The 26,677-nt window shown below is 38.5% G+C and overlaps 1 protein-coding gene across 7 annotated transcripts in view; it reads right to left on the bottom strand.

The window, feature by feature from the left end:
* The window catches only part of slc4a4a (solute carrier family 4 member 4a), a 62,965-nt gene extending 40,115 nt beyond the window's left edge, over nucleotides 1–22,850 (bottom strand). For 2 of the 7 annotated variants that reach the window (XM_037778150.1, XM_037778151.1), the window contains exons 1-4: nucleotides 22,625–22,849; nucleotides 21,784–21,884; nucleotides 16,162–16,235; nucleotides 8,768–8,941 (exon numbers count right to left, since the gene is read on the bottom strand). In XM_037778150.1, the coding sequence (XP_037634078.1) occupies nucleotides 8,768–8,941; nucleotides 16,162–16,235; nucleotides 21,784–21,803 (268 nt within the window). In that variant the 5' untranslated portion in view covers nucleotides 21,804–21,884; nucleotides 22,625–22,849. Of the gene's footprint in view, nucleotides 1–8,767; nucleotides 8,942–16,161; nucleotides 16,236–21,783; nucleotides 21,885–22,616 lie in introns of all 7 variants that reach the window. The other 5 variants (XM_037778149.1, XM_037778148.1, XM_037778152.1 and 2 more) reach the window with 5 other exon arrangements.
* Between the last annotated feature and the right edge of the window lie 3,827 nt (nucleotides 22,851–26,677).

The following is a 26,677-nucleotide window of genomic DNA, read 5'->3' as shown; positions in this document are numbered from 1 at the left end:
TCCTCTCCCCGGCGCTGGCAGGCCCTCACCGAGCACATTTCTTCCATTGCCGTGCGCCGTGACTGTCTCTAGGTTGGCTTGGAAAGGCCCAGGGTGAAGATGGCTCGCAGCTCTGGCACTCGCCCAGACCTCGCCGCTCCCCTGTGAGGAGGGTCAGGCCCCCTTGTTAACAGTGCGATTGTCAACCGGAGCGGATTGTCTTTAGGTTTACGGCAATGTTGGCAACCCACCCGACCCGTCTTGAAACACGGACCCCGTCGTTAATAATCCAGTGTTGAGTCTTTCCTTTGCAGGTGAAATTTAGACATTTACATTCACACCACACTTAACATTACATCCCCCACCACTTTGAGTCATTCATTCATTCAGTCAGTCAGCAGTAAGTAGTTAAACAGTAAATGAGGTGAAGGCCTGCAGTTTCCCCCTATTGTGTCCTCTGCAGCACAATAACTGCAGCAGCAGGTACGAGCCAGACAAGCAGCTGTAAGATTACTAGGTGGAGGATAAACTGTCTGCTGGCACACACACATACGCACACACACATTTCCACAAGCTGCAATTAGCTTAAGTCACCGCAACTTGTTTAATAACACCTTGGGAGGAATAATTTACATGTGCGTTTCACACATTTAGCTGACACTCGTAGCCACAGCAATTTACGTTGATTACAGTAAACAGTTAAAACAAGCTTTAAATACCTATATGGACAAAATTGCATGCAAACAATAGCAAGTAGTCGGTGCAAGGAGAGTGTCAAAGCCTCAGGGATGGAGACTCGCACGCTGATGTATTCCTTAAATGTGCGTACAGTTAAATAAAAAGAAGTAGTAAAGAGATACAGTAAAAGCAGGGCAGCCGAGTGTTTTCCTAAAGAGCAGAGTGAAATATGTTATCTTAACAATGCAATTGTAATAAAACAATCCATACATACTACATTTTCATTCTTTCTTTCCCATGAAATCAAGGTAAAGACATCCTGCTGAAGGAAACACACTATCTTAGCAAAAATACATTTCTGGCACAAGATCAGGAAAAGCTACCTGACACCCAGCGTTTACAGCTGGATGTCGCTATTACCTTTCTGCAAGCTCAAACTACAGCCTTTATATTTTAATTCTACTAATAACAGCTATTACGAATTATAGATTGAAATTTAGCATTCACAATATTACAATGATAAAGGAATGAGCAGAAAGGGAAGGAGGGAAGAAAGAAACGTTTTCAAGGCAAAACTCCTGTCGTCGGACATCAAAAATATGCGTAACTTTGAAATCATCTTGTACTCACCCTTAGAGAATAAAAAGCAGGGCTGTCAAAGTTAACATGATAATATCACGTTAATGCAAATTCGATTTAACACCACTAATTTCTTTAACGTATTACCGCAACTTGCGATTTTTAGGTTGTATTGGGCTCAGTTTTAAAGCTAGAGTGAAGATACGGGCATAATATGGAACTACAAAACCTAAAGAATCCAACGGTACCAACTATGTCATACCAACATGCCGGGAAGGAGGCTAAATAACGCTCCAAACTTAAGCAACATTTTGGCGAGGAAAAACTGACATGGCCATTTTCAAAAGGATCCCTTGACCTCTGACCTCTGACCTCAAGATATGTGGATGAAAATGGGTTCTATGGGTACCCACGAGTCTCCCCTTTACAGACACGCCTACTCTGACAGCTGAGGTTGCCTGTTGGGCTTGAGTTTGCCATGTTATGATTTGAGCATATTTTTTTATTCTAAATGCAGTACCTGTGAGGGTTTCTGGACAATATTTGTCATTGTTTTGTGTTATTAGTCGATTTCCAATAATACACATATACATACATTTGCATAGAGCAAGCATATTTGTCCCATAACAGTATTAAATACTTGGGAAATCTCCCATTAAGGTACATTTTGATTTTTTTTTTATTAATTTGCGATTAAGCTGCAATTAACTATGGACAATCATGCAATTAATTATAATCGATTGACAGCCCTCCTAAAAAGCAGAAATTAAAAATGACTTCTCTGATGCTTCTCCTAATACATTGTAGGCATCTAAAACAGTCAAGAGCTAATCCAAGAGAGATTTTCTAATTCTTCATGAGAAGCTAATGCTGCCTATCCATGCTATCCAGCAAAAACTCAAGCTGGTAACAAGCACAATGTTGGTGGTGCTAAGAGAGAAAGGTGGGAGGGTGGGTGAGAAGGGTTAGGGGGTTAGGCTCAGTGCAGACTGAAAGCAAAGAGGGGTGAGAGCAAGCACGAAAAGGAGGGATAGAAATGAAAATCCCATCGTTCAAACGCAATTTCAAAGCTCTGTGTGCTCTAGCCAAGAGCCATGGGCATACAAAGAGGACTTTGTCCCAGAAGCAGAGGCTCATGGGATAGGGGATGGAGGAAGAATGCCCGCTGCCCGGCAGAAAGCTTAGTGTGACTGCCACTAAAGGCCTGTTTAGTCCCACTCTTGACATGCATCCTACACAAATACCTTCCATCCCCTCTGACCTTTTTGGAAAAACTCAGCACTGTATAACACTACATAGGGTCTGATAGCGCGTTCATTGTTTGTGACTGTACATGCAATGATAATGCAACTCAGCGTCACTCATTCGAAGCAAAGAGAGGATCAGAGAGAGAGAGAGTACAGGACATGTTTTCCATGCCACAGAGTCGGACGTTCAGTATGCAGGGCAGCTAGCACCACAGGCAGTGGACAGGGATCGGGCTGAATGCAGAGTAACACCCAGAGGCTGATTCATTGAAAGCACAGTATTTATACTCAGGCCATCTAGCTCTGGTATTTTGTTGTGATAGCTGAGGCGGGCCGGTTCTGATGAGAACGTAACAAATACCAGCTGGGGGAGACAACCCCTGAAATGACCTCTGTGTTGTCTGCAGGTAAACTGAATGTACAGCCAAATGTTCTCTGTGCTTTCACTGCAAACAGCCCAATGCAACTCATCACAGCAGGGTCAAGTTTAAGTTTGTCTACAAAAGGGCTTAATGCACCGCTTTGTCCGGGAACACTCAGCAACATTACCAGACTTTGGTGAATCATTTAATCCTCTGGCCATAAGAGTAACCCCATTAAAGTCTTAATTCATCTTCCAACTTTTTTTTCCTCTCATATTACGACTTTAAACAACATGGTGCATCTTTGCACCACGGCAAGAGGCACCACTTGGATCTAATGTACGGTATGGAATAAAATTAAAGGCAGCCTATGTAACTTTTGCTGAACAGCAGCCACTGTGGCCACAAGTGGTGATTACAGCATGAATTCCCCAAGATGAAATGAGACACTCACTTTAATTATGTAAGTTGTACATCTCCTATAAGCTATTATGTGATATTATGATAATACTCTTATCAACATTGGAGTGGGCAAACATGCTTGCTTTATGCAAATGTATGTATATATTTATTATTGGAAATCAATGAACAACACAAAACAATGACAAATATTGTCCAGAAGCCCTCACAGGTACTGCATATGCTCAAATCATATCATGGCAAACTCAAGCCCAACAGGCAACAACAGCTGTCAGTGTGCTGACTTGACTATGACCCAAAACTACATGTGATTATCATAAAGTGGGCATATATGTAAAGGGGAGACTCGTGGGTATCCATAGAATCCATTTTCTTTCACATATCTTGAGGTCAGAGGTCAAGGAGCCCTTTTGAGAATGGTCTTGCTAGTTTTTCCTCGCCAAAATTAAGCTTACGTTTGAAGCGTTATTTAGCCTCCTTCGCGACAAGCTAGTATGACGTGGTTGGTACCAACGGATTCGCCTGCTACAACCTCCGAAAGATCAATTGCATTAACGCATTATTATCACGTTAATTTGACAGTCCTAGAAATTATATTGATTATCTTTGTCCTATACTCCTAAAGTGTCCTATCTTGGTTGTTTGCAGCAGAAAATATAGCAAAAAGACATGAACGCAAGAACACAGGAATAAAGAAAGGCTGTGGATGTTTGTGGTTGGGGGACATTGTTGATCCTAGAGTCCATCAGTGAAGATCAAGTCATCATAACAATAACTCACGTCCAGAGAGACACAAAGTCAAACAAAATGATGGCCTTTTAAGTAGTTTATCCAATCAATATCCACAGACCTTTTCAACTGATACAATTTATTTTTCCTATGACACTGAAGAATATCTGTTGCTCTGTAGACAGCCTAGTCTCACAACTCCAGACCTGTTTACAATGTGCAAGCACAGAAGGAGCTTTTACAGAACCTTCACTCACTTTGTGATATGTGAAAAAGATGATAATAATTGTTTGAATTTCTTCCATCAACCACCTTATATATATTATATATACTTTAATTTCTCACTGAAAACTCTGGGATGTCTCTCCAGGTTTGATCCTTCCTCCGTTACTCTCAGGGGGAAATATTTGGCATCAAGTGGAGCATATCTAGCATTGTGTAAAAGCTTTGAAAGGGAATAAGTAAATATTTAGGGATGTGACACATATCAATGCTGCCAATGTGAAAGCTGGTTAGCTCCAAATGTCAACTTTTCAGGAACCAGAAGAAAAACAGCCAGGCTTCTACCTCGACCTTTGCATTTATTTAATCAATGTTGAAAGTCTTCATTAAATCTCAGGCTTGTACTTTCATTTCTGAGGGAAGCAGGTATCCATCCAGTGAAGCAAGAACATTAAATCGGAGATGTATTCACAGTAAACTGAACACATCACAGCGGTCTTAGCTTGTCTGACATTGGGAAATTAAACCCATTTTGTATAACAACCAAGTAATCTTTGTAATCCACTTTGAGAGAACATTTGATCCTAATAAAAGGAGAGGGAAAAGCTTTGAAAAAACAAATGGTCCAGCAGTGGACACACATGTAAGCAGGAGGACGTACTTTCAATCCCTGCAGCGTCCATCTGACCAAACAAGAGGATTTCAGTGCAGACAACAGATCCAGGGCCTTCCCCCATGGGGGCGGTCATGATTCCCAGAGAGAGTTGCCCGTAGGAGGGCAGTGAATAACAGTAGGACATTAGGTAAACTGCATGCCTGTCAGTTTTTGCGTGCCTGACAGATGACAGTTTTAGTTGTACAAACATTCCTCAAAGGCAGAGCTGCTCTAGAGTCACAAACAGCCAAGAACACAAATAGACAATCATTTCTTTTTTTTTTACAACTGCAAAAACTCACGATATAATAATTTCAATTTTATTTTTTGATATGACATTCATGATGTTGGAAGATCAGTAAGCTAGCTCAATAGCTTTCACAGATAGCTAGCTATATGCTAAATATGGTTACTTTGACCCTGAGAGGTCAGCTAGGCCTGCAAGCTAAACAAGATAAGTCATGCAGCCTTCTCTGGCATTCACCGTTACTACATGTCAAACCAACAGAGCACCTGTGGGAGATTTTGGAGCGCCGTCCAAACCATTATCAAAACATCAAGAGAAGGAATATCTTTTGGAATAACAGTGGTCATCACTCCAGTAGAGTCCAGAGACTTCTATTCGTTCATTCAAGCTTTATGACAACAGCTTCATTCTCTAACCCTTTGTCTTTTGTACCCGAGCTTCAGTCCAAAGTTAATGTATTTACTAAATGCTTTTGCAACAAGTTTTCTAATATTTGCCCTTCTTAATATTCTCTTATGACCAACTCTTCCTACCATAAGGGTAAATTGCACTGGAAATCATCTTTTGCAGCCTCCGGGTCTGAAAAGTGAAGCCAGTGCAGAAGTGCCTTAAACTTGCATTCTTTCTAATGGCCAGCAGGGGGCGACTCCTCTGGTTGCTAAAAGAAATCTGATTGTATAGAAGTCTAGGAGAAAATGAGCCTACTTCTAACTTGATTTATTACCTCAGTAAACATTGTAAGCATGAGTTTATGGTCTCAATCTGTAGTTTCAAGTCTTCTTCAATACAGCATCATGCTGTATTGAAGAAGACTTGAAACTAGCGATTGGTGAGAGGGACGGTAAATCTGCCGCTTGCTAACGTTCTGAAGGAGCATGATGGGAGGGGGGTGTTTGTTTGTTTTCTCCAGAATCGCAGACTCCACTTTTAATGCTTCACATCAAATAGAATATAAAATGTACAAAAGACTGTTTACATACAATACAGTAAATTAACCTATACAATAATAATACCAACTGAACTGCTCTATTTGTGTTATTTCGCCTCACTGCACACTTAAATTCCGTGACAGATCCTCACGTAATATCCACAGCATTTAGGCTGTTACACCCACACGAACCAGCACAGCGCCACAATGTTGACTGTTAATAAAACGTCAACGCTCACATTCTCCTGCCAACATAGTCGCATTTTCCATGAATGGAGGATTACCGATGTTGCTGTAAACAAACCCAGGTGTGTAGGGTGTCAGGTTTTCATCTGACTTCAGTGAGGAATCACGTAACCACCAGCACAAAAACCAAAACACAACCCTCAAACACTCCTCGACGACGCTGCCCAGGCATTGATCCATCTTATCTGCAAATACAGGCAGCAGTTTCAAAAAAGACTAATCTTGTTAAACAAAGTGTGTGCAAATGAACCGTAAAGGCCAAAGAGTTACTGCAATGCTGTTTACACACAACAAGTCTGAATATTTACTCCACCTAAACGCAGTCTTCATGGCCCCTCCGGACACGATCCATTAGCTTTGGCGAGTCCAACTGCATCCCTACCAGGTCAGTCTAAATGCTCAATAACCACATATTTTGTTTTAGTGTTAGGGTTAGGTGTTCAAGAGGGAAAAAAGGACATAATAGTCTAAAATCTATTACAAAAAGGAAATACAGACAACCACTCCACAACTACCAGCTCTCAGACAGATCAGCCTCTGCAGATCACAAAAAATATATAAGAGGCTGCACTGAAAACTGCTACGTCACCTGTATTCTTTCATATAATTTCTGTATTGCAGTAGTGTTTCTTTAGTGGTTCCCAGTCTGGGAGTTGAGGCTCACCAAGGATAAATCAAAGCAGGATAAATCGATGGGGTTGCGAGACCAATGACAAAAAAAGAATAGAAGAAGAAGAATCTCTGCTACTCCAACTTTAGCTTTACCGTCTGACCTCTTAAAAACAATGAAGCTGAAACAGTGTGAGAAGTCAACCCATTCCTCTGATGAACTGCTCGAAGCTCATGGATCATGATAGGTCATTAGTGGGCATTGCTTGGCTTTAAAGGGTCACAGGAACTGTATGTCAGGGCAAGACTAATCCTGAATGTCGTAGGTTCATTAGTGAAAAATGACACTACTAGTTACACTACTCCTCTGCTTCCCATTCCAAAACGCTAGCAACATATCTGAAACACCAACACAACATCAATAATCACGTCTTCAGCCACTGGTGCATCCCAAAGAAGCTCAATACCTCGGACTGCGGTCAAGGAAAATACCCAAGAAATCTATAATACTGACCATTTTTACTAAGAATGCATCATCACATACTGTTAGTAGAAACAAGCAGATGGGGCGGCTGTAATCTGTTCTCTGATTGTATTTATGTCCTGAAGAAAATCCCCCACATCGAGTGATGTGTACACATCAGACACACACATTCTGGTGTGTTTTGGTCCTGTTGTCACTTCATGTGCATGCAGGCACATGTAAAACAATGACGTCATTGTCTTGAAATGACAGTGGCCTGCCTCATTATTGGATTTGATAGAAAGCAGAGAAGCACAGAAACGTCATTGAAGCAGAGAATTACCCTTCATCCTCTTGTTTTTCTACAAAATGACAATGCTATCAGAAGACCCCTAAAATATTAACTAAAATACAGACATAAATCTGTGGTTCCCAACCTTTTTGGCTTGTGACCCTTTATGTCTATGAGCCGATGTTTATGAACTGTAAGCAGTTCAACCAACACGGGATGTTCCCTTTTCATATTGTTTCATCTGGTCAGCTTTTAGAGGTAAAACGCCCCAGAATTTCACCAGATAATACCAAGTTTTGAGAAGCATCAAGAAAAAAACATAACTCTCAATAAGCAAATATGTTTCTTCATCAATTTTTCTCAACTGTCATCATCTTGCGACCCCTTCAGATTTATTTAAATTGTACTGAAGTTTCATTTTAAAAATGGCAAATTCACACCATGATCTCTGACACTATAAATCACTGGACATCTACAGGTTTTTGTTAATGTAAATAGGACTTCAGTCTAATGCCGATTCAAACCTTAACTTTAGCGACGGCTGAGAAAACAGTGACATCAGTAAGAGTTGTGCTTACACTAACTCACAGTCACCCAATGTAACCTTCCCTCCTCCCTTTCTTTCTCAAGTTTCCTTCGAACTGGCCGGAGCTCTTTGTCCGAGCATCCGCAGCAGCTGTGCCTGAGGGCATATCGCACTTTACCCTCTTTACGGGACAGAGGAAGCTCCAGTCAACCAAGAACGTGAGCATTAACACATATAGATGCCGACACATCCGCACGCACACTGAGACAGATACACTTATGTCTACAACCAAGGACAAAAGCACAGGATGGCATGCACTTACACACTGTACTCAAGAGACTCAGCACTAGTACAATTATATCTGAGTAGCCATTACTTCCGATGAAAAATTCACTCAGCTCTGTCGAAACACACTCGTCACTCAGCAAGACATGTACGGCTATTTCTGGCCACTAAGTGGACTCAGCAACTTCTTTGGGGTCACGGGGAGTTACAGGGGCTTTTTTTTCTGGAAAAGAGAGCAGCCTTCAGCAAAGACAGACGTGAGCCCTAATCAACGCTGACATGGAGTCCATCAGAACTTACTGAGAGGTTTGAGGATGCTGTTGCTGGCCTCATCGTTGTTTTCTGCGTCCGACTTGTCAGAGGCGTTCTCCGTCAACCTCTCCTTTCTGTCCTTGTGGCCGGGTTTCCGACGGTGATGCCTCCGACGCCGATAGCTCTTGGGCACATGCACACCGATGTAAACGGTGTGGTGACCTGCAAAAAGGAAAACAACAGATGAACTCTCTGACACTAAACAGTCTGACAAATTCAGATTGCTGTGATGCAAGTGATGCACCTGAACAGCTGACTTCCTGAAAGTTAAACCAAAATCCCTTTCAAGAAACGCAAAAGTAACTAACCTTTCTAGGGTATTTACTTAATTATTAATTGTTATTTTCTATGTGCTGTTTTCTTTTCTTTTTTTCTCTTTTTTTTCTCTACATTTATTTAATTAATTAATTAATTTATTTATTTATTCAAGGTTTCTATCTTACTACCATGAATTATATTACTGTAGTACTTATCGCTTTTAATTCTAACTAACTAATTAAATTATTTAAAAAAATATTTTTATGTTATTTTTTCTGTAACTTTACCTCAATCACAATTTGCTGCAAAATAAGTAAATTACAACATGACCCCTAACCCAATCTTGAACACTTCTCAATTCAGTTAAACAGGGAACATTCTCACGTTCTCAAGACAGCGTAGCAGAGCGGGGTTATATATAGGTTGCAGTATACTGTCAAAACAAATATTTGGACAGAAAAAGAAGTAAGAAGTAGCAGTGAAGATGCTATAACTGCAGCATGACTACATCCCTGTTATGTACGTTGGCACAATACCAAGAGGACATGCAGTTTTACATGGAGTTGGTTGATTTAGGGTCAAAAATGCCAAGCAGACCAGACTGTTTGCTAATAGCATGCCATTCAGGTGGACGTGGATTTCATGCCAACTTGCCATAAATCTATTTTCAGAGCTGCTGGTTATTTGGCTGAGGTAAGGCATCTGGTTCAGGGCATTTATTCTTCACTAACTTTCTTTTCCTAGTGTAGGTGTGGAATTACAGGTGGAATTTAATCCACACATACCTGAGTTTGTGTTAGTGTGTTTACACAAAGCATTGAACCATACTGCAAACACACTTTCTGTTACAACAATATCAAAGATCTGAAGCTCCACTGGAACTCGCTGACTTAGTCATATACTGGGCAAAGATATGCAAGGTGTAGCACTTTGTATCTGACCAATCAACGATGTTCAGCAATGCAAATTTGGCCCCACTGAACTACACAAATTTAAGTTATACAGTACATGTGTTTTTTTTCACTAAGTACCACTATACCGTAGTGTAATTTATCTGAGCTTCCGGTAAGTGAATAACGGCAGTGTGTGATTTGAGACAACATTACCCTGTTGGAATTTACACACTACACAAGTAAGCACATAGTGTGCATAGTGTACTGCATGGAAGTGTACTAAGTATCCAAATTGAGACACAGCATAGGTCTCCCAGAAGACCAATTGAACCCTACAACCTGGACCACATTTCTGGTACCACAAGTTTCTCCTTTCCAAAGCAGAGGAAGGCTCTAAAAAAGCAACCTTTTAGGCTAAACATCAAAAGTCCTCCTGAAACAAAAGGCTCTATGCGATCGGTGTCAAACGTCGCCTTTTGGAGCACGTCGGGTAGCGCTGAGCCAAGCACTGCACATGACCCAACCAGGAAGTGGCTGAACCCTCTCGACACAACAAACAATGATCTCTCTTGAAGCACAACAGCGTTCATTATTCACTCGTACCACAATGCCTTGTTATTTTTTTTAGGGGTTCATCTAAATTCACTGACACGGATGATGGTTCAGTATAACAAGCTAATGCTGAGCATCAGAGAAGAGAACTGTCTCACCTAAAACGTGAAGGGAAACTGTAAATCAGAGGCTTTCTGCTTCTCTGTCTATGCTAAATTGGTAAAATGTGGTTTTTAGGTGGGTTTTTTTCCATGTGAGTGAGGTTAAATCAATACAACAGTGGTGGAAGAAGTACTCAGATCTTGTACTTAATTAAAAGTAGCAATAACACAGTGTAGAAATACTCTGTTCCAAGTAAAAGTCTTCCATTAATATTTTACCTAATTAAAAGTACAAAATTATAGCATTAAAATATACTTAAAGTATCGACAGTAAAAGTACTCATTATGCAGGATGGCCCATTTCAGAATAAGGTATATTATATTATTGTAGTAGGATTATTGATGCATTAATGTGTACATCACTTTAATATTGCAACTGGTAAATGTGGGGCAATTTATCTATTTATAATTATTTTATATACTGTTGGGTAGCTTGTAAGTTTCCCCCTGGGGGTAAAGTGTAATTTGATATAATATTAGAATTTTTTTCTTGATTATATTTTGTATTCTTATTCTGAATCTATAAAGTAACTAGCAGCTAAAGTAATCAAATAAATATAATAGAGTAAAAAGTACAATATTTCCCAAGAATTGTAGCGAAGTAGAAGTATAAAGTGTAAATATAAAGTAAATCAAAATACTCAAGTACACATATTTCAAATTTGTACTTAAGTACAGTACTTGAGTAAAAATACTTTGTTACTTTCCACCACTGCAATACACTGAGCAGATATTGGCCTGTTGTTGAATACTGGATATCAGACATCAGCTTGTAGTTCGCTTCTATCATTGTTGTTGATGTGACTGAACTTTCTCACAAAACTACGGACAAAAAGTTTAAAAAAATATAATTTGCTTATATGTATTTGCTCATATATATGAACAAATATTTGGCGATTATTTCTTCAGTCCATCAGTCTGTTTTGGAAACTTTGCCCCATCACATGACATAGAATGGATAAAAGTCAGACAGAGACGAAGGAAGTCTCCAGAAGAAGACAAACCCGCACCACCCTCACCAGAGCTGCTGCCCACTAGGCTTTTGGTTCAACAAAGATGGTACCGGCCCCATGTTTATGGGATAACATAAAAACATTGGATCAATCGTACACGACTAAAACCGTGACAGCATCGTCGGGACAAGAAGAAAAGATAAACAGACTTCGTCTACTCGAGGAAACAAAACTCCAAGTTGTTGAACGTTCAGTCAGAAGACAACAGCAGATTAAATTGAGGAATGATAAACAGCACGTTGTAGATGTCATCCATGCAGACTGTTTTGAGGCATGATGGTGACATTTTTGTACTGAAACTGCTGATTTTGTGCCTGCCTTAATATCTTGCAAATCTGAATGTATTGATTTGTGAATAAGGCATAAATTAAGGGACCTCACCATTACGTCCTGTTGAATGCAATGGATCAAAGATCTTATCCAAGTTCCTTGTTAAGGAAACCACTTGCTACATCATTAGTTCAATGCCTCTATGATTACATCTGCATAACCTGGTAGAGTGGCACAATTAAAAGAACAAAAGCTTCAAAAAGGTCAGAACAAACTAATGAGGGCGAGCCCCAAACCATTTCAAAGAGTTGAACTGGCTCCCTGTTGAAGGTTCAACAGTTAAAACTAGGGCTGTCAAAGTTAATGTGATAACGAGTTAACGTAAATTCATTTTAACGCCACCGACTTCTTTAAACTTTTTTAAGCAATAAAAACTTTGACTTTATGGAGTAAAAATAGCTTTACATAAACGCCCAGTATTATTTGCGTTACTGTGGTTCATCAGAGTGGACGAAAGATGCAATCAGACTTAACACACATAAAGTGGGCATTACAACGAGACCCAGGAGCAGATGGCTGGACGGCCACAATAAAAGAGAACAGAGACCTAGACAGACAGAAAGAAATAAAGACCGTGCTGCTATTAGGGCTGATAGATGAGCAATAAAGCAGAGCGTGAAGACGTTTGCACAGGCCGAACGACATCACGAGAGGAGGTGAGAGAAAGAGAGGAGAAGGAATAAAAAATAGTCGAGTCAAGGAACTGGAAAGGAAGATTTGCACACTGCCAGAGCAGCTTTGTGCAACGACTTCCTCTTCTTTTTTTGTGTGTGGAAGAAGGACTTCTTTTGGAGCTGCCTGTAAGCACACACTGAATGAAATAAAATCCTTGTGTTTGCTGGGAGGTTTGTTTAGCTCGCTAGATTTCTGAGGAGAGGCAACGCCACCGCCAGTTTCCCCAGTAACCGCGACGCTGGGACCTGCCCAGACCAGTGGGGAGGATGGCAACACGCCACACAGCACTGACAGCATGCTAATACCAAACAGCTTTAAAAATATACTGCTGGATTAGGGGAGGGGGGGGTGTTGACAACTTTTTGTCAGAATAAGTTATTACTCCTCCTCTTTACTTGTGACTCAGCTATAACAGGCACTATCACAGGAATACAAACATTTGACCTAAGGTCACGCCAGATGTGTTTACATGCATGCGTAAGTGAGTCGTCTATCTTGAGCTTCAACACCGTCTGTGACGCAGAGTTCAGATAGCAAATATATATATGAGTGACAATGCAGACTAATCAGTGTCAGATAAAGATAATTGAGCTCCTCTTTCAGACTTTTATCTTGTACAATGTAAGAAATGTCAACCTCGTCTCTTTTCGTTCGTTTTATCAGTCTTTGAGTCAAGCTGTCTGTCGGCTCTGAGCGAGCAGCGGGGAGCAGACTGAGCTCAGTGGAGACTCCAAAAAAGAGACTTAGCCAGCAGACGAGGACACAAGCAGACACAGCTGAGACGCGGGTTACGCACAGGAAGTTAGAGAGAGATTGAAGCAGGGGTCAAGCTGAGGTGACACCTGACAAAATGTTGACCTCCAGCATGAGCGACACTGCTGTGCAAATTCCAAAGTTGACTCTGTTATAATGATTTTAATGATGTATGCAACTAAATTACTTTAAGGATCATACCAGGGGTTTTGCATGTTTCAGCCCATTTACTACAAATCAAGTATATAAAAGTTAACAAACCATGCCGCTTTGTTGACAACCCTTCTATATAGCTATTGTCTTACATTCATTTCTACACAGTGCAAACTTGAGTTAGCAGACCTTTCAAGCTTGCTTAAAAAGTGCAATCTATCACATCAACTCTGCATTACCGCTTTTATTGTCACTGCGATGTCAACTTGCGTAGAGGTGGAAGAAGAACTGAGATACTTTACTTAAGTAAAAGTAGAAATACAAAAATACTCTTTTACAAGTAAAAATTCGGAGTTCAAAATGTTACTTAAATAAAAGTACAGAAGTATTATCACCAAAATGTATTTAAAGTACCAAAAGTAGCTGCCCTCATGATGCAGAATGGCTCCTTTCAAAGTGTTATATTATTATATTATTCTGTTTTTATCACTAATGAAAACATGTAAGAGCATTTTTATGATGTAGTTCATCAATGTGGAGTCAATTTAGATACGTTGTGTACTACTGGGTGGGTAGATTAGTAGTGCATCATATCATATAAGCATATTATGTTCCATACTTTTATTTAAAAAGGATAAAGTAACTACAGCTGCCAAATAAATGTAACGGAGTAAAAAGTACAATGTTCCCCTCAGAAATGTAGTAAGTATAAAGTGGCAGAGAATGGAAATACTCAAGTAAAGTAAAAATTAATATGGATTTTTGTTCTCATTTTGTCACAGCAACAGCAAAGGACAGGTCCTGGAACCATTTTGAGTACTTCCGCCAAAGAACCAAAACGAACCATGAAGTTCTTGGATGGTAAAACTGGCTCTAAACCAGGCCCTTTAATCTGCTGGACCAGAACCAAGAAACCTGTGAAGTTGGGTGCAGGTTAAGGTCATCACCACGTAAACCTATCCTTGCTCTGAGGCAACAAGAGGCATCATGAGCAGCGAGGAGAGTTTGACTTTTGAAAAAATGTAAATGGACCACTGAATCAATTTTGTAATTAGCTGGTTCTACAGCAGTTTGGTCCGAAATGAGAGAAATGCTGCATATATTGGGCAGTGTGCAAGGAAAAACTAAAATAAATTGTTAGGAAAAGCTGGGTTTGCTCTACAACACTGGGATAGAAAATTTAGAGATACATCTACAAGGAGAAACTTTAACATGCGTGTCTGCTAGGTTCACTCAATTTGGAAATCTGCCATAAAAATAAGATTATATAAATCACTTGTGAAATAAAAATATACAGTTCACTGTGATGACAAATTCAAACGTTTGCCGTTTAATTACTGTAAATTCCCTGGTGGCATTAATCCATTTAAAATAGGGCTGTCATTCGATTAAAATATTTAATCGCAATTAGTCGCATGATTGTCCGTAGTTAACCGCAAATTAATCACGCCTTCTTTATCTGTTCAAAATTAACCTTGAAGGGAGATTTGTCAAGTATTTAATACTCTTATCAACATGGGAGTGGGCAAATATACTTGCTTTATGCAAATGTATGTATATACTTATTATTACACAAAACAATAACAAATATTGTCCAGAAACCCTCACAGGTACTGCCTTTAGCATAAAAAATATGCTCCAATCATAACATGGTAAACTGCAGCCAAACAGGCAACAACAGCTGTCAGTGTGTCAGTGTGCTGACTTGACTATGACTTGCCCCAAACTGCATGTGATTATCATAAAGTGGGCATGTCTGTAAAGGGGAGACTCGTGGGTACCCATAGAACCCATTTTCATTCACATATCTTGAGGTCAGAGGTCAAGGGACCCCTTTGAAAATGGCCATGCCAGTTTTCCCTCGCCAAAATTTAGTGTAAGTTTGGAGCGTTATTTAACTTCCTTCACAACAAGCTTTAAAACTGAGCCCACTACAACCTAAAAATGAAGTTGCGTTAATGTGTTACAGAAATTAGAGGCGTTTACACAAATTAATATGTTATTATCGCGTTAACTTTGAAAGCCCTAATTTAAAAACATGCCAAAAGAATATTATAGAACTATAACATTACTATATTAGTTTTACTCCTTACAGATTATCAGTAGGCACTCGTTAAAGACATTTTAGCGTACAGAAAGTTTTTTTTTCCTTTCTCTTTCTTGTCCTGTAGGTCTTTGAGGGGATTAGTGAGGTAAACACATGACGACATGCTCCGTGTTCTACATCTCTCTCATGCCAGCTTGTTGAACAGGTGAGCTTCAGGGTGTACGTGCAGGAAGTGTGTGAAAATCAGTCTCTGAAAGGTTAAATGAGGTCCTTCCTGTTTCCCTCAATGAGTGCCCTTGCTTTGGAGAAGTCAATTCAGAGGAACTAAGTTGTTTAAGAAAAACACTTCAGGTACTTCTCTGAGGTTTTAGGAACTAAAAAAATATTTCATAAAGAAGTTAAACCTTGGAGAAATATTTATAATGCACCATGTTTCCTGCCATTTGTGTTTCTATTGCATTGCCGTCTACATCACATGGAAGGTAAAATAAGACTCTTTTGATCACATGTAGAGAAATTAAAGTGTCACAGGAACAGGTAAACTTACCCTCGACCTCCTCCTCGTCGCAGATGTGCTTGAGTAAGGACGCCCCCCGGTCCAGCACCGCCTCATCCTCCATCCTGTAGTAGTAAAAGAGGAAGAAAGACTGCTCACACTTCTCCTCCAGAGACAACGTGGAGCCATAGCGCTTCGGCTCGTTCACCTGCAGTAAGTTGGAGGGGCTGGGGCTCAGTCTGGTGTTGCTGGTGGCGCTCATCTCCACCCATTAAAAGCACATTGATAGCACCTTAAGATCTGCTTCTCAGTACGTAAACTAACCCCGAGTGTGTGAATGTGTGTCGTCTTTGAGTAGGGCAAAGTGCGCAGTCGATTGGTACGATGGAGTGGATTTAATCTGGCGGAGGGGGGTGAGGGAGAGGACAGGAAGTCTCTGCTAATTGAGTGACTGGTGCTGGTCGTGCGCAAAAAAAACGCAGACTGACTGAGACTTGAACCCATCGAGATCTGGATCTGTCCACACTTCACCTGTTAGACACTGAATCAAGGTGTTGTGTTTTATTATTGGTGGGGGAGTAACCATCTGAAAAAGTATCAGTTAGTGTTGTGTCTAATCAGCCACACGCCCACACACACTACAAAGCCTCTCCATCTGGTCGGTAATGCCTGCCAGCCCCCTCTCTCCACCACCCTCCACCTAAGAAACAAGTGGGGCATCACATGTCTGTCTACTCATCCGCCCTTACAGGATTACGCCGGCTTTACTTAAGTGACAACACACACAGAAGCCCGCAACAGGCCGGCGTGTCGGAGCCTCCGCTGCTCTCATGGGCGACTCCAGACACCTTCATCCTCTCCTCAAACAAGCCGTACTGTTACCCAACAAACATCGACGTGAAAAAAGGATTGAAATATGTGTCTTTCAGGCTGGCTCCATAGCTGAAGGAAGTTTTGTTTATTTGTTTTTGTCGTGATGGCAGCACAGTACCGTCAGCTACTTGCATGCAATCAAGAAATACTGCAGTATTTTGGTTTGTTTTGTGAAACAATCGCAACATTTTTTGTTTTGTTACAGATTAGTTAAAATGTTCATAATTGTCATAATTATATGATTAAAAAAATCAGTGATTTTGAGTCAGATTTGCCCCCCAAAATCAGAGCTTGTTTGATAATATTATTGATAATTATTAGTAATATTAGTACTAGGAGATGATTAATATTGTGAAGGTTTTGTCCACTCAGATTTTGTTTTATGAGGCAGTAATTTATTGTTGTTACTGTATTACTGTTCTGGGATATACATTTGATGTGATAACGTCATTAATACCTTCAGTAATGTTCTCCAAATCAACTCAGTCCATTCTAGGTCAAAGTGGACTGGACAGCATGGGCTGAGTAAAATGACAGGGGGGATACCCTAGACACAAAGTGCTCAGAGGTCAAAGGTCAGCTGCAGAACAGTACTCTTCCAGCTGGTCAGGATTCAGCATCTTGCTCACAAGAAGACATTCTCTGCTCACTGCATCAGTAATCTTCATGTCACACATACTAATAGATTCAGCTCATCAGAGCTGAAAAGTTACAAAGACAGAACAGGAAGAAAAGTCTGTTTGCAACAATCCCACCACTGCCAAATCATCCGTGTTATTTTAGCTCTGAGGAATAAAATAAAAACTCTTCCAGTATTTCTATGCAATCAGAGTTGATTTTTTACACTTGCTGATGGTTTTGAGCAGTAACACTGTGACTAAATCAGCTCTATGTGTGGACAAACAACTCTCCAATCAACACTGGTGAAGTAAAAAATAACACTGGAACACTTCCTGTGTTTAGTTGTGAGAGCGATTGAACTCAAACAAACTACAATTATCCTAGAAATAAAGCTGCTCAAGTTTTTTTGTCATTTCCAAAAACACACTGAAACTTAGAGCTGCAACGACTAATTAAATGAGTCGACAACTATTTTGATAATTGATTAATCGGTTTGAGTAATTTTTTAAGAAAAAAAAAATCCTCTGATTCCAGCTTCTTAAATGTGAATATTTTCTGGTTTCTTTACTCCTGTATGACAATAAACTGAATATATTTGAGTTGTGGACAAAACAAGACATTTGAGGACGTCATCTTGGGCTTTGGGAAACACTGACCTACATTTTTCACCTTTTTATAGACCAAACAACTAATCGATTAATCAAGAAAAATGATCAACAGAGAAAAAATAATGAACACATCATTAATTGCAGCCCTATTACTTCCAGTATACAGTATGTTATAGTCACTGCAACTAAAAGTATATTTCTCCTAAACTAATGTTAAATATCTACATTTTAGTCTTTTATAAAAAGGTAAAATTATATTGAAATGCCACCTTTAAATTCTGAAGAAAGTTTTGATTCCTACTGAAACAAAAGCTAAAAGTCAATTTCATAATATTAACTAAAATTCCAATACAGTAGGCTGATTGATTACTCAAAAGCATTTTAACAAGAAACAAGATGTTGAGCTCTGTTTGCTCTGGGTCCTCTTGTAAAGAGCTTTAAAACAAATCCATGATTCATTCGACCACAGTTAACAGTGGAGATCTTTTATCTCTGGATTTCACCAGCTTCCCCACTAATACCGGCCTTCCTACTTCCTCCATTGCCACCTATGGAACAATCATGGACATAACAGGCCAAACTCCACTCTGCCTGAGCTGACCGCCCACACACGTCTGCACCTAAGTGTATTTCTACACTGAACTTAACATGCTGTCAGACAAGAAGAGGACAACAACATGTTTTAGTGAACTTAATCAAGGTTTATGCTTTGAATATGATGTGAGACTAAAAGCACAAAATTACTGTCATTGTTGCATATAAACAATTTGTGATGTTATGTGCATTCAAGGAGTTATTTTATGATCAAAAACAAATTAGACTTATTTTTTTATTTTACATTGTCACCCTTGCCCTGTTTCTACATTAACATACTTGATTTCCTACATTTCCCAGAATGCTTTACACCCCTTTATCAAAACACTGCACAGCAGACAATTTACAAAACATCTTTTCCAACTTGCTTCTACCTGCAGATTGTTAGGTTTCCCTGCATGATGATCACATGTACCTTTTCCTGAACTCTTCTTTTTTTCCTCAAATTTATCAGAATAATGAATGTTTGGAGAGCCATTTCAGTAGCAGAATGAAAAGAGTAATTGCTGTAAATTAGTCGGCAGAGTTTCTGGTTTTGGTTGTTTTGATATTAACACGATTAAACTTTGGCTTTAAAGATTATAGTGTAATCAAAGAAACTGTTAGGGATATAACAGACTCTTCACATAATGTTAAACTGCTAGGTTTGATAATAATCAAGCCCATGTTTTAATAATGTGTGCATTCAATGGCTTTAAAACAAAACCAGCAGATTAAGCAATAGGACTACAAACACTGTGATGGTGCAAAATCTTCAAATGCTTGTGTACTCTGCAGGCTGCTGATATTGGCTTCTTGTACTTCGCAGCACAATGCCTCAATTCAGAAATAGATTTTGCCACAGAACGCAAAAAGAAAACACAAAGGTGTTTGTTCAAATCTTTGATTCTTCTCTCAAATCAAAAGGCCTCAATGCTGAGTAACTTTTTTTTTCTTATGTTCAACAATTATTGTGACCTAAATGTACTTCTACTTCTATGTTTGTTTCAAGTGACACTGACGTATAAAATTGACGATACAATATTACTTGTTAAAGATTTGATGCCAGCGTTCAGGACTTGTGACTGACTTGATCTAAGCTTGGATGTTTACTTGGGATTCGTTCTGATGTAGAAAAAACGTTTTTTGGTCTCACCTCTGCCTTTTATGTTTTAGATCACTGAAACAATGTCTACCATCAAAATCCCTTTCAGCTGCACAAGACATTTATTAATTTACCATGAATAAGAGGAAATTGGAATGCAAATTACACCAACACCTCTGCTTTTAAGAGTGTAAAAGTATTTTAAGGTGGATTTTACCTTTAATCAATATATTTATGTTATGTGCATATTGATTATTAATAGCTAAACCTTCAGACAACCTTATTACAAGCAGTGCAAGCAATCAAAACTTGACAAGCTGTTACTTTGCACTCTTCATTGTGTATTAGCTGCTATCTGTCTTTCATGTCACAGATAACGTATCAGTCTCCCTGTCCTTGTAGGGCATTCAGTAATCTGCATGTAAGCCTACATTCACTATCTGTTTGGAGATTGTTCTCTTGTCTGTACCTGAGCTGATGCAACAGTCGACTGTGTGTCCAAACCATGGAAACATCAAACAGCCTGCAGGCATCCGGACTGTGTTATTATGCTATACAGTATCTGGTGTAGTCATTGCACGAGATATGAATTAATATGTCCAGGTCACGTATCTAGTATCCCGTACTCCTATCGAGTTTGCAAAGTCAAATCCCCTCGTGCAATGAAGACAGAATGTCATCAGATATCAGATTTCACTGCACCTCAAAGAGTTTTCTCCAAACAATAAACACACAATTACAGTTTTTGTTAAATGATAGACACACCGGGCTTTCGTCTGACAGCAGTTTTCACTGTTCATGGGGTAGAAATTCAAAGCTTTGTTTCTTAGTAATTTTCACACAAATTACACCACAAGTTCCCACTGCCGACTCTAAATGAATGACGGCCACATGGGAAACTCAATTAATGCTATTATGGCTATTTTGACTCATTTTCCTTCATTTTAATATCTGCTTTTTCCCCCTTTTTTGTGTTTTGTACCTATTAGCAGCACTTTGCTTGAGGATATCTGCATTATTACGGTAACAGATGAACTGATTTTTCAACAAGAGCCTGCTGTGTATCGTAAAATCAAACAAATGAGCCGAGACTACAGAGGACACAGATGGTTGATTAATTCAAACTCTTGCGGGGTGTGTTTCTTTTGCATCAGCGGGGGATAACCTTTGGTGGTGGCTTTCTGACAGCAACCAGAAAAACACAGAGTCACAATGAGGCAGTGTCACCTGGGATACTGATTGCCCGCAAGTTAAAAGATCTATTGACCGGTTTTGGTAGTAGTCCTCTTTTAAAAGATGTGCAGATAAATCAATAAAGCCTGTTTAGCTGTGGTTGTGCAGCATAAGAGAAAACAAAAGGTGGCATGTTTAGGGTCACTCTAGCGTACACACAATCGTATCTGAGGTATAGGTTTTCCTCTGGGGTTAGGATCCTTGCAAAGCAATTACATGGCTGTTCATGTCTTTTACGCTTAAACTTTAACATATTCAAACTTTAAAAGGACCTTTAAGGAGTTTGTTAATGTCCAGCCGGGCTTAGTTTGCCTATACAGAGGAGGTTCCTTAGGCAAGTAGCACATTTACACCAGATATGATTGTATATTAACTTGAAATACAGCCAGCTACGACTGTCTGAAAGCAGTGTTTGAAATGATTGATTTCACCTTCTTGGCAGCCAGAGCACATGTTTGCAACTTGTCAGCCTCATTACTGAACCACTTGTTCCTGAAGTGCACCTGATCTCTAAGCATTTATTCCTCCTTATATTAAGTAGCTGTTTACAGGCTCTTCTACAACAAACAGGTGTGCCTTTACTCGATTTATGTAAAGGTCAAGTAGCTCTGCATAGAGTGAAAACTAAGCACTCCTGTGAAGCCTGTTGAAGTCACTTACTTCTTGCTGCTGCTGCTCATCTCTTCAGGTTGCGTGTGATAAATCTCCTTACTGAATGGTCTGAGCAGAGCGGATCACTGGAGCGGCTGCTGATGCTTGACCTGACAAAGTAACACACGGAGAGGTCATTTCTTTTTGCTCTATGTGGACTCAACGCACACACACACACACACACACACAGAGTCTTTCACAACCAAAGTGATTGACTGAAATTAAAGTCTCTATAAGAAACAGGAACACCTTACATGAGAAATATCTGAAGGATATTACACAGCACAGGTATCACAGTAAGACTTATTATGGGTCAAAAAAAATAATGATTTGATTGATTTAAAAACACAATGCAGCAAAAAATATGATCACAGGAGTGCAACAGGCAAACTTAAAAAAAAAAAAAAAATTATAATAATACAACAAATATAATGCAAACACTCTCTTTGTGCACCAAATGCAATAACAGAAGTAATCCTGTGATCAATTTCAGGACACTTTACTGAACAACACTTAATAATCCCTATCAGTGAACATCACAGGAGTTTGAAACAGCATCATAAATCACACTAACAAAGCGTTTAACCAAAAGAAAACACACTCTCCAGCTGCGTATTTACGCACAAGCCACCCTTTAATCGTGCCATAAATTGCCTCAATAAACGCAGATTGCATGACTCGAAAAATGCATTAAAAAAAGTGACATAAAAACACGATAAAGTCGCTAAAGTCATGAAGTCACCGGTGACACGCTGCAGGAGAACTAACAGTGATTTATGTTGCCTCTTGACACACGAGGCCTGCAGGAGAAGAAGAAACACAGTTAGTTGTCAATAACTTGCAGACTTACCGCTGTGGCTTTGGTATTTGGCTGAGTGTGTGTTTGGCTCTTGTTGTCTGTCTCCCCTGCGGTGGCATGAAGGTAAAGAAGTCTACTTCCACAGCTCGGGTGAGTTTGTATGAGGCATTTGTTTGCACCGACTGCAGCTCAGCATGCTGCCGCCTCTATCTGCTGGACTGGACCATCCTTCTGTCAACGCCACTCCTCCAGTGGGAGGTCAAACGGCTGCACTGCTGCTGCACCATCATCACTTTGCCACCTCCTCCTCCACCACCACCACCACCCATTACTGCTTGAACACACACAGTTCAACATGAAGCAGCAATCTGTGGACATTATTAAAAAAAAACATAAACAAAAAGAAAAGTTTTGTTAAGTTAAAATCAATAAAAAAAAAATTAATGAAGCTGATCAAATAATATTGGACTATAGCCTGCATACAACAATAATTAAATAAATAGTCCAGACATAAGCGTGTTAAATTATTAAAAAAAACTTGAGAAATGGTTCTTTAAATAACATTGATTTTGAATACATTTTTGTTTATTTATTTTTATATTCTGGCCATAAAGCTATCTGTGGCACTGAAAAAATAATACAATTATTATATAAATATGAATAAATAAATAATATTAACAATAATAATAATGTGTTTTTAATCCCAAATTGTACAAATAAAGCATCCCTGTAATATTCTTAAACTATTATAGTTCCTCAGTGATATTTGTCCAGCACCTCTCTACAATGTATTACAGGATAATTGATGTGTCTTTTTATGAGACACTTGCTGGGATTGTTTATTTATTTATTTATGAAGTATTTTTAATCTACAGCGCCATCTGTTGGAGGCAACATGGTAAGATTAGCCCTCAAATATCTTCATATCATAAATTATACACCCAACATGTCATTTTATCATTTAACAGGTGCAACAGCAGTCAACTATAAATAAGTTAATTAGCTGATTCCTCAAGTTGTATTCAAAGAATAGCTGTCTCATGAAATAGACTGAGAAATGATTTTATATATCACCGTCTTGCTTCCCATCAGATCATAAATACTTATCTATATTCAAAAGATACAACTCAACGATTATTGGGAGACTTTCACGCAACAAAATATTCAAGTGTTTATAAGCAAAGTTGTGAAGTTCTTCTCTCTTATTTTCTTTACAAGATTACACATGATTTGGGGATTTCTTCAGGCCAAGCCTCAATCCCCCGAAGCCTTAATTCTGACTTTCTATTTGAAAGATTTTGAAGAGTTCAATATAAATCTTCTGTGGCTCTGTTCATTCTTACAAGAAATAAATAAATAATGAAATTTAGGCAGTTTATTGTCTGCACCCTTGGACCTTTGCTTTTTGTTTCATCCCCCCCACATTTTGGATGAAAACCTCATACTTTCGCTGCAAAGTCTTGAACTAAGAAGGTCATGATTTTAGCTCCACCATATGCCCCTTTGAGATTATCCATCCATAACAGGTTCAACTACCACTCATTAACTCTTTCAGGTGAAGTTAACCTACTGCAAAACAGGAAAATCCACCAATATAGTACAATATATATATAAAAAAGATGAATGGATGTGTTTACCAGTAGTCTATGTGTGACCAACTGCAGGGTAAATATACCTGTTTTTTTATTAGCACTTTATGTTTTCTCGACAAGTAAGGGGGCTGCTGGTTTCATGTATTCGAGGTCATGACAAGCACGACCAAAAGTTGTTGTCTTCTTAAATCCGCCATCTTGGTAAGGTCGGCATAAATGACAGATTATATGTTGTGTAAAACTCATAATAATATTGAAATTGAAAGCAAATATAATTTTATATTTTGAACATGATCAAGATATCTTATTTAATTCATTGTGAACTTACTCAAATTGTTCATACACAGATGCAGAAATGCCATTATATAAATTTAAAGAATATATTTAAACTCAAACTTATAACCACTAAAATGAGCAATAAAACTGTCCTATAGTGAATTCTTTAAAGAAGAATAATGTATTTTTTTCCCTTGTTATTTTTTTCCTGAAGCTTATTCAATTTATTAATTGTCATTATGATTTCTGTTGTCATATTCCTGACTCTACATTTATATTGAGTACATGTCTGGAATATTTGTATATTTTTACAATAAAGTTTTTAAAAAAAAAAAAGTAAAACAAAGCAAGGCAAGGCAGCTTTATTTGTATATAGCACATTTCAGCAACAGGGCAATTCAAAGTGCTTTACATAAACATTCAAGAACATTGCGACAAAATGCAAAAGAACATTAAGACATAATTAAAACAGTTATAAAAACATTAAAACATTAACATACCTATTTTTATTTTCGACCTGGTGGTTTTAAACACCTCCCAGGTTGTAACATTGAATTCATTGATAAATTACTCATTGTGCATGGTAAATGTGGACATTTGCTTTTTAAAATTAATTTCATTATTTTAATTTAGGCTTTTTAATAGTTTTGAGGTTTGGTTGGACAAAACACAAACATTGTGAAGAGGTTTCTTTGGGGAACTTCTCACAGTTTTCAGAATTTTGACAAACCAAACAATCAATCGATTAATGGAGAAATTAATCAGCAGATTCATCCATAATGAAAACAATCATTAATTGTAAAATAGTTCAAAATTGAAACTCATAAACCTATTGAACCCAGATTAATGGGTTAATCAGAGCTTGTTTGCTGACAGCGGTGAGACTAGACATACAATAAATGAGCCGTAACATCAAAACAATGAGCTAAAGGCGGCCAGGAAGCTCTATAGAGCTACAGAGGGGCTCTTTGTGTCACGTAAAAGACACTCAGACGAGACGTGTTTTTTCACTCGACTGGGAATTCTTGGCCGCCCTTTGACCGTCTACACACTAACCTTGGTTGCTGTGTAACATTTTATTCTAACGATGCACTGAGCTCATGTTTCTCAGACATAGACTGGATTATATTCAGTAACTGGAGAGTAACATTTAACCTGTATGAAAAACAACTTTAAGCACAATCTGCTTGGAATGTTTAATGTTTCAGGTGTACAGTAGGACACGTGCCGATACCTGATGCTTACTGGAAAGTTATAGGGGTTATTGTCAAAACACAGCCTGGAGAGCGACGTCTGCTGTCATGTGAATGTGTTGTCTGAGAGACGTCATCTGTCTGCACCATCTAACTTGATTTCATAATGATTTAGTTCTGTAAATAAGTTTCAAATGTCCTGTACATCTTAAACATATGCTTTAAAACATACTTGTCTGATGGGAGATTCACTAAAAAGATATTAAATTAAGGTATTTCACACAGATACTACTGAGACAAATCCTTTATTTTCTATTAATAATGTTTTATATTTGTATATTTATGTTTCAAAAACATCATAAATGCATTGTGAGTATTGGGACATTTGGATAAAGTGTTCCTTATTTATAAAGATATAAATATTAGGGCTGTCAATCGATTAAAATATTTCATAAAAAATTTGCGATTATTGGCATGATTGTCCATAGTTAATCATGATTAAATGCAATTAATCGCACATTTTTTATCTGTTCAAAATGTACCTTAAAGTATTTAATACTCTTATCAACTTGAAAGTGGACAAATATGCTTGCTTTATGGAAATGTATGTATATATTTATTATTGAAAATCAATTAACAACACAAACAATAACAAATATTGTCTAGAAACCCTCACAGGTACTGCATTTAGCATAAAAAAATCAAATCATAAGAACCCATTTTCATTCACATATCTGGAGGTCAAAGGTCAAGGGACCCCTTTTTTTCGCCAAAATTTAGCGCAAGTTTGGAGCTACTATCAAAAATTGGAAGTAGCATTAATGCTTTGAAGAAATGAATAGCGTTAAAACAAATTTGCGTTAACACGTTATTATTGCATTAACTTTGACAGCCCTAATAAACATGTTTATCTAATAAAAAAAACATTACATCTTAATTATCAGTTATATCAAGCATAATTTCTATCATTTCCTTTGTAAAGATGATTATAAAAGACAATATAGAATATATTGATGATGTTAAGTAAGTAAGTGGTTTATTAT

Source organism: Sebastes umbrosus, chromosome 8 (genome assembly GCF_015220745.1).
Source record: "Sebastes umbrosus isolate fSebUmb1 chromosome 8, fSebUmb1.pri, whole genome shotgun sequence".
Taxonomy (NCBI): Eukaryota; Metazoa; Chordata; class Actinopteri; order Perciformes; family Sebastidae; genus Sebastes; species Sebastes umbrosus.
This window is presented reverse-complemented; position numbering and strand designations above follow the sequence as displayed.